Source organism: Platichthys flesus, chromosome 5 (assembly GCF_949316205.1).
Source record: "Platichthys flesus chromosome 5, fPlaFle2.1, whole genome shotgun sequence".
In the NCBI taxonomy this organism is placed as follows: Eukaryota; Metazoa; Chordata; class Actinopteri; order Pleuronectiformes; family Pleuronectidae; genus Platichthys; species Platichthys flesus.
In genome coordinates this window covers 24,650,781-24,663,235 of record NC_084949.1, presented here as the reverse complement: position 1 = coordinate 24,663,235, position 12,455 = coordinate 24,650,781, and the positions used below count along the sequence as shown (strand labels likewise).

Genomic DNA, 12,455 nt, shown 5'->3' with positions numbered 1-12,455 from the left:
CAGAGACTTTGTATTCACACATTTGAGAAGCAGGAAATTGTCGGCATTTGACATTTTCGGTTGATAATTGATGAGTTACTGAAAATGTTGCCAGTAAACCTTTTGTTACAGCTCAACTTTTTAGGAAATTACTAAATCAGACCAGGACAGATGATTGGATTAAGCCCACTATTTGCAGTGTAACAATAAGACACAATCAGGTCCCCTCATGAAACCACATTCAAATTCTACAGATCCAGATTTCTAGTTTGATCTTCACCTAATTTCTCTATAAAATCAAGGAAAAATGTTGCAAAACTCTTCATCTCTCCAAGTTTAAGAAAGTCAGAACATGTCCCCGGTTCTGCTCCCTGATCTGGATCCACATCATGATTGAATTAAATTCTTCCCTGACAGATCCCACATCTTTTCCACTGATTGTCACAGAAATCTCTTGTGTACTTTTTTCCATTCTCATTCATTTACAATGATACAGCATAAAAACGACATCCTCCACACGATCATACTTTCGAATCTATCAAACAATAACGTCCCTGAAGGTCATAAAGGTCTGCTATGATAGGCTGCATTGGTTCATCTGCCGGTCCCTAATAAACTGCCCACTTCCTGTATTGTGGGTCGAGAGTCGGCAGCGTCTGAAAACACCAGCCAATCAGCTTCATTGATCATATTTATTATATGACATCAGCAGGTTAAAATACATGTTTATTATGTACATATATGCAACAGGGGTGTTAGATAAAGTGCCAAATACAATATTACAAAAAACAAACAAACGAAAATAAGAAAAAAACAAAATGGGATTTTTGTGGAAGACCATCAGAAACCGTTAACCCCCGGTCCGACAGTTCATTGCTTGGTGGACGAGCCGCTATGCTCAGCGCGGCTGGTCCCGGGTCAGTTTTGGCACGATTCACCCGAGGAATCAAAAGTCACGTGGCCCCGGGACACACAATGAACACTGTTGTGTTGTTCTTTTTTTTGAATCTTTAAACACAAAACCGACATCGACACGCACAACACGTTCACCGCCTCTGGAGCTTTGAAGAAATCAGAAATCCAGCATCGTCGCTTCAAGGTCATTTCTCTGAGCTGCTCCGGGGTCAGTTCCGTGGACAGAAGACGACACACGACACTTTCCACACTTTGTTTTGCTTTTTCTTCTTTTTCTGACAAACAAGAGGAAGTTGACGTTTCTTCAAACAGAAGTATTTTTTTTAAGGGTTCGATGCCCAGTGTGTGTCAAAGAGACGACGGGTGATAATCCATGAGGTCGGGGGAGAACACACACACACACGCACACACACACACGCAATCACCTGCATGTTTTATTATTATCAGGAGCTACAAAAGTGGTTAGACCTGCTTCTGGGACTTTGACCCCCCACACACACACACACTTCATCGCCCGCGGCAGTGATGGATGTACGGAGACTTGGCGATGAAGACTCTGAAGGTCTTTGGGTCTCGACCGGCGGATTCAGACGCTCGTTCGCTCGGGAGAGTTTCTCCTTCTCCGCTTCCTCTGTGAGATCTGAAGTTCGTGTTAAGACGTCTGTGACCGAGAGGCTCGTGCAGGAATCTCCCTCCTCTTCCTCCTCTTCATCCTCTTCCTCAGCAGCCACACACAGCTGACTGTCGAAGCCTCAACGGATCTCGTTACGCACGTCTTCATCTCTTCACCTTTTTCCTCACTGATGCTTTCAAGTTGTGATTTTACACCCTACTAACTTTCCTCTTCTTCTTCCTCAACTGGCGCCTCCTCTTCCTCTCCTTTTGCCTCCTCCTCCTCAACCTCCTCTACCTCCTCTTCCTCTCGTATTCCCTCCTCCTCTGCCACCTCCTCTTCCTCTCCTATTCCCTCCTCCTCTGCCACCTCCTCTTCCTCTCCATTTCCCTCCTCCTCCTCTGCCTCCTCTTCCTCTCCTTTTCCCTCCTCCTCCTCTGCCTCCTCTTCCTCTCCTGTTCCCTCCTCCTCTGCCTCCTCCTCCTCTCCTTTCCCCTCTTCATCGTCTACAGTCTCTTCTGTCTCTCCCTCCTCTTCTTCCACTTTCTCCTCATTCTCACCCTCCTCTTCCTCAACTTTGTCGTCCTCCTCTTCTTCCACTTTCTCCTCTTCATCAACCTGTTCCTCCGTCTCCACCTCTACATTTTCCTCCATCTCTTCCTCCTCAATTTCATTTTCCTCTTCCCCCTCACTGTCTCTCTCTCCATCTATTTCTCCTTCTACCTCCTCCTTTTCTACAATTTCTTCCTCATCACCCTTTGCCTCCTCATTTTCTCCTACATCTTCCTCCTCCACCTGCTGATCCTCTTGGCTTTTCTCAATCCCCTCCTCTTCCTCTTTGGTCTCCTCCTCCTCCTCCTCCTCCTGACTTTTCTCGATCTCCTCCTCGTCCTCTTTGGTCTGCTCGTCCTCCTCGCCATCCTCATCTTCTTGCTTTTCCATTTCATCCATCTGCTCTGCTCCGTCCTCTTCTAATTGCTCCACTCCATTTTCCTGTTCCATGTTTTCCTGTACCTCTTCCTCGTCCTCCTCCTCTTCTCTGGCCTCCTCCTCCTCTTCCTCTTCATCCGGGACTCCATTCTGTCTACTGTTGTGATTCTCCTCGTCTTCCTCCATGTCAGCTCCTACGTGGTTCTGTCCCTCGCCATTCGGCTCCGCCCGGTCCTCACAGATCTCCATCCCCCCGCCATTGCTGTTCTTCAGGTGCACGTGCTGGTGGTTGTTGTGCTCCAGGTCCTCCAGGGTGATTTCGAACTGGAAGCGGTCGTGCTGAAGGTGTCTGTCCGGGGGAGGCGAGGGAGACTGGGGCATGGTGCTCAGGTACCACTCCCTGTTCTCCTCCAGCGTGTCCAGGAGCTCCTGGGCGTCCGGGTGCACCAGGTCGGCCCACGTCTCCCACAGCGGATGCACGATGTAGTCGATGAAACCCACCTGGAAAAAACATTGACCTGATTAGATTTCAGAGGTCGAAGGTCGTGGTTCCCTCATATCCTCTATTCATCTGACTGTATTAACAAAGAGAGGTTGGAGGAGGTTGATCCATCCTCACCTGACTCTTCTCCACAGACGCTGTGTGTTTGTCACACATGGCGCTGATCTCCATCCCTCTCTCTCGCTCTTTGTCGCCCTGTCGGAAGAACTCCTCCATGATTCTCTCCGTCCACTGTCGGTAGAGCGGCAGCGCCTTGGTGGGGTTGCTCAGGTCGGCACAGTGCACCATGTTCCTCAGCACCTGCACACACAAGAACGTTGACCAGCTAATGTTACAACAAACGCTGTGGACGTGTGGAGAATTCCATTTAGTGTGAGACGGACAGAACAGGCACTGGTATCGATGGTGGTTCACCTGTATTCGCTCTGTGTAGTGGTCGAGCAGCAGAACACCGGAGCTCGTCACCTTCTTCGTCTCCACCATGGTCTTCAGGTCACCCAGCAGGGTCATGTGTTTGGACATGTCTGTGGCCAACACCTGCAGGAAGAGACACAACTCACCAGAATGAATTTCATCAAGAGCCATGAAATGCTTCCCTGGGAAATCTGTGAAAATGTAAACAAACAAAAACCTGACAAACAAACAAAAACTCCCCAACAAACACACACATGACCTCAAACTACTCTTAATCCCAAACTGTCGACTGAAGCTGGAACCAAAGATGTGTAAGTTGAAAGCAGGAACAACATTTGATGTTGACAGTTGAAATCAGGGAGTGAGAAAGTTTTAAAAAAGTTTTTAAATGGTAAAAGTTGTTCAGGGACATTCTGGAAGCAGAGAACAGAAGCCACAGAGTCACTGAAACCAGGGAGAGATTGGATTTTGTGTGTTTGTGGTGAACGTGCTCCTCACCATGTCGATGACGAGCTTGCGGAGGCTCTGGCGCTGTCTCTTTGTGAGGTTTTGGAAAATGTCACAGTTCTCCTGGTGCAGGAGCTTGAAGCCGACGGCCAGATGATGGTTCTCCAACACGGACTCATCGTTGTACATGAGGGCCAGTTCTGAGTCTGAGAGAGAAAGAGAGAGAGAGAATGAAGGAGGAGGGGAAAACGTTTTTTGCAAACATCCAGAAACACGTCTCACTGGTTGTGTTTGTGCTCACTGGTGTTGATGAGGAACTGATTGGAGACGCCAGGGTGGTCCACGTCGTGGATGGCTGCAGCGAACAGAGAGGCCAGGATCTCCAGGTCGGTAAAGACGGCCTGATGAGGGACCAGGGACCAGGGACCAGAGACCAGGGACCAGGGACCAGCGACCAGAGACCAGGGACGAGTCAGAGAAGAGAAACAAGTCAATGAGCTTCAAACACACACCACTGTTACTTCATCAGATGAAAATACAGGATTTTGAGTCTGATGTCAGTTCTTTACCATCAACTACAAAGAGAACGGTCTAATGAACCCCCAACAAAATATATTTAAAAAAAGGAAATCTGGGGGTTTATCCATATTTATTTACAACAGTATTTAAAGTACAATATAATAAACAATATTTAAATACACAAGCAGAACAGGTACCTCAGCAAAGTAGTGTAGTAAATGTCTTTGGGTACATCCGATGTGTGTCTGTGTGTGTGACTGTGTGTGTGTGTGTGTGTGTGTTTTTGTGTGTGTGTGGTGTCGACATACATCGAGGGCAGGTGTGGACAGCAGGACGTGTGTGGACTGGGTGACGTCCGCCGCGTGCAGGCTGTTGTGGTACGCTACATTTCCGTGGTAATGGTCCTCCAGGGTCATCACGTAGGTCACGAAGGTGTCGAGTGGGATTCGAAACGTCTTCAGCAGCTCGCGCTCCTGAGGAGGAGGAGGGAGGAGTTCACTAACCCTCCACCAGGAGTTCATCATGTACAACATACACACCCACACACACACAGACACACTCTGGCTGTGTTCACCTGGAAGATGGTGTACATGATGCAGCTGAGCGGTCTGTTGTTGGAGAATTCTGCGACTCTGAATATGTTGAAGCTCCACTTGTCCAGATCCTCCAGCTCCTGTTTGAACAGCACAGACATGGACATGCGTGTTAACTGTTAATCTGATCACAGGAAACATAGTAAAGGCTCAAATAAATGTTTAACTTTAAATATTCATTAAAAGTCTTTTAAACAATAGTACAGATTTAGATTCAGAGCATCACAGGCAGAGTTGAGTCGACTCAGGGGTTTTAGGAACACACTGCGACATGATGCATAATATTTACTAAACAAAATTTATGAAAAATGTCAGAATCCCACATAATAAAACTAAAATAAACAACAATCAATGTCCAAAAGTTGAACCAGCCAATCAGAAAGTTACTTTAGAGGTAAAATGATTAGTTAATTCTCGGATTAGCAGAAGATTTCAAGCAAAAAGTCATGGTTGCAAACTTCTCATATATGAATATTTTCTTTAATTAGGGTTAAATTTAACAGCTTCAGGTTTTGTGTTTGTGGGATCAATTAATTTAAAAGAGTTTCTTACAGTTGATTGAAAAAAGCTGAAAGTCTTATTATTCCATTATGAAAGTGATAACAAGTTGCAGCCCTGAATGACCCAGTACAAAAAATTGTTGAATCACAAGTTTTAAAGGTTAAATCATTTTACAATTTTAGGTCTTATCATCCAGGATGTTGAAGTTAAAGAGAATCCCAGTAAAACCAGTGCTTATGAACAGTTGAAGCTTCTTTCATTCCGGTGCTGGTGCCTTTTTAACAATGATCACACAGCAGACGTCAGGATAAATAACCTTGATGGTTCTGTCTCAGCCTCCACAGATCTCTGACTGCAGCCTCCTTCACTTCCATGGAACCACAAACAGTAAATAATTCATGTTCACATCCAGAATAGAGACGCGGAGCCGGAGACTTCTGAAACGAACGAATGAGGCGGACTTGAACCTGACAAATATCTCAGTGAATAGATTCCATAACTGGTTATTTACTGGTGGGAAGCTTTTTTAACTATTTACTGGGAGAAGAATCCCATCATTGAACGTTCAAAGTCAGAGCTGCGACTGTGTAACTGGTTCTGTGTGAGTCACAGAGGAGCCCGACAGACGAGCAGACCTTGGCCAGCTCGTCCTCGTGGTCGGTGTTGACCCCGAAGCGAGGCATGGAGCTGCTGGAGAGGCTGGAGCTGTGAGACAGTTTCCTCACACCGCTGATGTGACTCATGGGTTTGTCCTTCAGGGTGGGAGACGGGATCTCCTCGTCGTTCTGCTTGTCTGCAGAATGATGGACAAACAACAAGAAGAGGAGGAGGACTTATTGCTTCTGTTTTTGGTGAAAGTGGTAAATGTTGTGGTGGACTGGGATCAGCTCCTGGTTCCCACTCACCCAGGAAGGTGCTGGAGATGTATTCAGACACCTGGTTACCGGAGCGGCTCATCTCCGACAGATGGGACAGCTCTCTGTTCAGCATCCTCTTAAACTGCCAACGAGAGGAAAACACAAACCAGTCAGTGGCTCTGTTTGTTAGTGGGAGAAACATTGAGGTAATTACCAATCAACTCATCTTGTTCATTTATAAACTATATCTTCTCTAATGTCACTACAGTATATGATCCAGAACTTCCTCACCTCAGATATGACCTGTTGGCAGAACTTGGTTCTCGTATCTTAATGTTTTAAATAATATCAGCTGTAATTATATTCTACCTTTCGCCTTGGTGTTTTTTAAATCTTTGTTATCTGATTTTTTTGTGATGTTTTCAAATAACTCCTTGTTGTGTTGTTTTGATTAAGTTGATTTTCATTTGGTCTTCGCAGCGGAAAAGTTAATTGTTTAGGTATTTTACAAAATCAGAAGTATTTTATAATCCACTCACAAACAGGACAAACTTTTTATTTATTTATTATCTATTCTCTTTAACTAAATTTTTGTTTTTTCCAAAAAAACGTGTAACAGATGAGGACAGCAATCAGATATTTCAGAGAGAATATGTATTGAACTTAAACATAAAATTGAGTATCTTCCCAAATACCCAGATTAATGATTTGAGGCTTTTATCAGTGGAGACAAATGCACTTTTCGTCGTTATTTCATGGACTGTTGCAGTTGCCCCATTAGATTACACTGTAGCCTCTGTCGCTGTGTCATGGCTGCTGCCGGCTGAGGCTTGAACCGATTCTTAAAGTTTCTGTTAGTTCCATCATTAACCACTCACATATTAACATAGAGCCCAGGTTGAAAAACACTGGGATGCTCCCACATAACCAATAATCAATATACAAATGTACAAACAAATATACAAGGATCAATAACAATGGACTCTACAAAGGTTTAAATAAGTGCACGAATCAGTCTGAACACCAGACGTATCTGACAGTAAGGTACCGATGATCTCTACTCACCTTGTTGGAGGCCATTTCGCTGACGGAGCGGTGGGTCTGAATGGTCTCCAGCTGGTCCAGGCACCAGTCCAGTTCCTCCAGAGTGTCCAGGGCGAGCTGCTGGTACTGCTGGTCTGACAGTGTCGCCCTGGGACTGACGCACACTCCGCCCAGAGGAGACCTCCTATAAAACACGGTGCTTAGTTCAACCGGCAGGAAGCTGCAGACAAGTTAGCAACATGTTTACAGCAGCATGTGCTCCTCTACTTTATCAATGTGTTGATACCAGTTCACCTCATGTTTTTTTTTTTATTAATTCAGGTTTTGTGGCAGGATTTTTTACTTTCTACCTTTGTTCCTATATGTTTATCTGAGACAGCTTTATTTACGGCGGGTTTCCCTTTCCCCCTGGAACTTGAAGGTCTCAGAAACTGTGGTAAAGTCTGAACTAGCGATTTTGTGGCGGTTACACAAACACACTTTCATGATGAGCATCACTGGGACATTTCAGGACATTTAGAATCAGAACTGACTTGACTGTTGGCGTGGAGACGTTGGCGAGGATGGTGAAGTTGCTCCGTACTGATCGAAGACTGGCCAGTACCTAGATCATCACACAGCATCATGGGACACCACCGTCAGAGAACTGTACATGTCACACTGAATGCCACACACTGATTTCAATCCTTTACATTTAAATATTTGGCCACAAGCGGCTGAGAAGCCATTGGTGGCCACTGGAACCAGCAGGAAACATTTAAAACAATTCATATCTATCCAGTGAACTCAGTGGAACACCTCACCTGAGCGAAAGGTGTGACGATGAAGTCCTCGGACGTGTGCCTGAGAGGAGGAGCAGATGGAAGAGTTGGAGACGAGCTGATTGAAATGAAAACATCATCATCAGAGACACTCTCTCCCGCCCACCCACTCATGATCTCAGCTTCTCCCTGAGCCTCACCCTTCACTGGCGAGGGAGGACTTTCGAGAGACCGTCTTGGGCGACATGTCGTAGTCCGAGTCCGAGCGGTAGAGGAAGGACTCTCGTCTCTGGCCCGAGGGGAAGGAGGTGTGCAGGGTGAGGCCTGGACTCTGCGAGCCCAGCGGGCTGTGACCTGGCGACACGCCATTTTCTGTTTCGTAGCTGGAACAGGAGAGTGAGGATCAGTGAGGGGTGGGGACAGGGGGGAGACAGCCTGCACAGCGTTCTGCAAGGTCAAAGGTCAAAGTGTGTGTGAACCTGTCGGTGTCGGCATGCGTGATGGAGATGCGTGGTGGGATTCGGAGAGGGAGAGTTGTGGGACGGGACACGTTGCTCAGGACCTCTGGTGAGCGGGTGCGATCTCGAGGGCGGAGCCAGCAGGGCACCTGGTGGGTTAGAGGGTCGAGGTCGAGTTACAGAGGACAGGGGACAGAGGGCAGAGGTCAGAGGACAGAGGACAGAGGACAGGGGACAGAGGACAGAGGGCAGAGGGCAGAGGGCAGAGGACAGAGGACAGGGGACAGAGGGCAGAGGACAGAGGACAGAGGGCAGAGGACAGAGGGCAGAGGACAGAGGACAGAGGGCAGAGGACAGAGGGTAGAGGGCAGAGGGCAGAGGGCAGAGGACAGAGGACAGAGGACAGAGGACAGAGGGCAGAGGGTAGAGGGCAGAGGACAGAGGACAGAGGGCAGAGGGCAGAGGGCAGAGGGCAGAGGACAGAGGGCAGAGGACAGAGGGCAGAGGGTAGAGGGCAGAGGACAGAGGGCAGAGGGCAGAGGGCAGAGGGCAGATGACAGTTTACAGGGGAACTTGTTAATTCTCTCTTTTATTCATGCTGGAATAAAACCAAAGAAAGCTGCTGCTCCAAGGCCACAGAAGAGGAAGATTCACTGTCAACAAGTTTTAAATGAATTCATGATGTTCAGCTACAAATACACATTTAATTACTTTCAATTAGTTAATTTAGTTTTAGTCGTAGGTAAAGGAAGATTTTGGTTTCCATTGATTTAAATCCAGTGTGAAAACAAAAGTAAAAGTTTTTTAGACTTTGGAAGCAATGGGACAAACTGTAAACACAACCTATTATCACATTAGTCACAGGAGCATAATGGAGGCATGTTGTGTTTTTTATCTGTTGTTTTTCTACGTTTGAAGAATTGTTCTCCATTTACTTCAATTGTGTTGGATTTGGCTGCAAATGCTGTTTACCTCTAATGTTGAGGTCATTTAAGGGTGAACTATGTCGTGAATCTGGACTTGGAGTATTTGAGTTTTGATCTTGGACTCTTTGTTACTTTGCCTGTTTTCCTCGTGTTGAGGTTAATGTTGGATTTGATTCTGTGTTCCCTTTTTTTCATTTAGTTCTGGTTCCTCGTGTGTTTCCACCTTGACTTCCTGTCTTTGTCCTGTTTCCCCCCTTGTGATTGTCTGCTCCTGTCCCTCATGTATTTCCCCTCCATCAGCAGGCTAATAGGCCCCCAGCTTCCTCTCAGTACCTGGAGACTTGATGAGAGTCTCCTGCTCCGCCCTCTGCGCAGCTCGGCCCCAAGGGTGGCCCCAGATGTGTAAGATCTGCTGTAGCGCGATGACTCCGCCTTCTCCCCGGCACCTGTTCCATCAGCGCCATTTCCCTGTGAGACAGGACGGAGGGCAGAGGAGGGAGAGAAATACATCTTCAGCTCTTTATATAGATCTCTTTATAAACTACTACCTCTCTTTAGATACATCTACATCTCTTTATATACATCTACCTCTCTTTAGATACATCTACATCTCTTTATATACATCTACCTCTCTTTATATACTACTACCTCTCTTTATATACATCTACCTCTCTTTAGATACATCTACATCTCTTTATATACATCAACATCAGTTTATATACATCTACATCGCTTTATATACATATACATCTCTATATAGATCTACCTCTCTTTATATACATCTACATCTCTTTATATACATCTACCTCTCTTTATATACATCAACATCACTTTATATACATCTACATCGCTTTATATACATCTACATCTCTATATAGATCTACCTCTCTTTATATACATCTACATCACTTTATATACATCTACATCTCTATATACATCTACATCACTTTATATACATCTACATCTCTATATACATCTACATGTCTTTATATACATCTACCTCTCTTTATATACATCTTCATCTCTTTATAGACATCTCTTTATATACTACTACCTCTTTTTATATATACATACCTCTCTTTATATACACACAAATGTTGTATCTAACAATAGAGAATCACACAGTTGTTATTGTTGCACATTCACCAAACATGTTTACTAAACACTTTGTCACATTTTCTATTGTGAAACCTCCACAAAAAGACATGTAGTTACAAACAATCAACGCGTGTGTTTTGACATGACGGTGTGTGTGTGTGTGTGTGTGTGTGTGTGTGTGTGTGTGTGTGTGTGTGTGTCTGTGATGAGGCTGATCTGCACTGCAGCACCGTGGCAACAAAACACTGGGGGAATGGCAGCAGTTGCTAGGCAACAGTGCCGTGTTGCTTCCATGCTGCGTTCGTCCAGATGTGGAAGGATGCTCACACACACACACACACACACAGACACACACACACACACACACACATGTATGGGCACTCACTCAGCATGATCAATAAATAAGGTCTTGAATAATGCTTCGGATTATGTCCTTCAACCAAGACGTCACCTTTAAAGACAACAGCTCATTTGCAGAGAGGACGGAGACAGAGGCTGGGGGGGGGGGGGGGGGGGAGCCGTCCACTCTGACTTCCCAGTGCGTCCAAAACCAGAACAAAGGGAGCCTGGATGTGTGAGGTCAGTATGTCATGGTACACATTCAACACAACACACACTCCACCTGCTGTGGACTCACAAACACTCTCACTCTCATCCACCGTTGTTTACACTCTCACCTCTTCTCCAGTCACCGACAGCACGCTGCGGCTCTTCTTCATTCTGATTGGCTCGTTCTGGGCCCCGGGGCGGAGCGTTCCCGAACCCAGGCAGCAGAGCAGGTGGAGAGCCAGGACCGGAGAGGTCAGAGGTCACTGCAAGGTCAAACCGGGGTCAGACCGGGTCGCCACCGGCCCCCATTGGAGCTGAGTCAGCCGACCGCCTCGCTCGCTCTCTGGTGCATGTGTGCGCCCCACTGAGGGTCCAGGTCCCGTGTGAGGTTAATGACCTGTGCTCTGATTCGTGGTTTTTTTCCCCAAGCCAAAGGTGGAAGAAATAAAAATCCAAAGTTTCACTCCATATTTGTGTGAGCTACAAGTTTGTGTTGAAAAGAGAGTGTGTGTGCATGTCGTCCTCCTCTGGCTACACAAGCCAACGAGACGTCCTGGTCAGAGCTCATGATGTCGCTGCTGAAGAAAACACTTCCCCATGTTTTCAGGAATAATCATCCAACCTGGAGAATTGTTGGCACGAGCTTTTCCCAGATGTGAACCTGATCCGACATGAATCCAGTTTCCACAAAAGATATGGATCCAAACTGTGCAGAGGGAGAAGAGTCCTGAGAAATCCAGAGGTCAGAACTTCAGGTTGGATTTCCCCGGGTCCATCTTTGATTTGCTCTCAGTGTTCCCTCTCCTGTGTCGATTCCCTTTGAAGAAAACAGACATTAAAGAGTTTAAATCTAATCTGTGCAATCTGAGAAAGACCGAGCAGGAGAATCATCGGCTGAATTCACCTCTACTCATTCAACACGAGAAAATCCTCTACCACAGCAAGAGAAGTCCTTTGGTAACATAACCCACCTTGCAGATTCTGTATGTGAAGGAGCAGATAGTAGCTTGATGGAGAAATTATGAATACAATCTAAATCCGTTTACTTATATCCTAACAATTGGTTGCTGGACTGATAAATGAGTCAGAAAGAGACAGACCTGATAAACACTGTGTGTGTCTGTGGCCTGGCAGGATCTTTACCTTCAGCTAATTCTGAACAGACACTGCAACACCAAGGCTCTGTGATGTTATATAATTACTCTGAGCAGTCTGAGCTGACCTAATTCCATTGGATGGGACCGGCTCCAGCATATCGGAATGTTTATGACTGAGCTGGTGCACAGACACAGTGTGTGGGGGGGGACCACTTTCTCCCAGGGTCACTGAGAACACCCCCACTCAAGGAG

The 12,455-nt window shown here is 46.1% G+C and overlaps 1 protein-coding gene across 1 annotated transcript; it reads right to left on the bottom strand.

Annotated features, from left to right (window-relative positions):
* Window positions 1–1,391: 1,391 nt before the first annotated feature.
* Window positions 1,392–11,914, bottom strand: LOC133954215 (cAMP-specific 3',5'-cyclic phosphodiesterase 4B-like). The gene is made up of 16 exons (XM_062388543.1): window positions 11,235–11,914; window positions 9,793–9,927; window positions 8,555–8,682; window positions 8,276–8,458; window positions 8,118–8,157; window positions 7,848–7,918; window positions 7,336–7,498; window positions 6,319–6,412; window positions 6,049–6,206; window positions 4,894–4,992; window positions 4,628–4,792; window positions 4,102–4,201; window positions 3,852–4,006; window positions 3,354–3,476; window positions 3,057–3,239; window positions 1,392–2,938 (listed from the first exon to the last, which is right to left on the bottom strand). Exons 1-16 carry the CDS (start codon window positions 11,274–11,276, stop codon window positions 1,727–1,729), a joined length of 3,051 nt encoding a protein of 1,016 aa, XP_062244527.1. The 5' UTR covers window positions 11,277–11,914; the 3' UTR covers window positions 1,392–1,726.
* Between the last annotated feature and the right edge of the window lie 541 nt (window positions 11,915–12,455).

What these genes read in the sequence shown, in the direction of transcription:
- LOC133954215 (XM_062388543.1), bottom strand. Translation starts at nt 11,276, where the DNA reads ATGAAGAAGAGCCGCAGCGTGCTGTCGGTGACTGGAGAAGAG. An exon ending in ACGCATGCCGACACCGACAG is followed by an intron (nt 8,459 to 8,554) that starts GTTCACACACAC and finishes CTCCTGTTCCAG; the next exon opens with CTACGAAACAGAAAATGGCG. An exon ending in TCATGTACACCATCTTCCAG is followed by an intron (nt 4,793 to 4,893) that starts GTGAACACAGCC and finishes CCTCCTCCTCAG; the next exon opens with GAGCGCGAGCTGCTGAAGAC.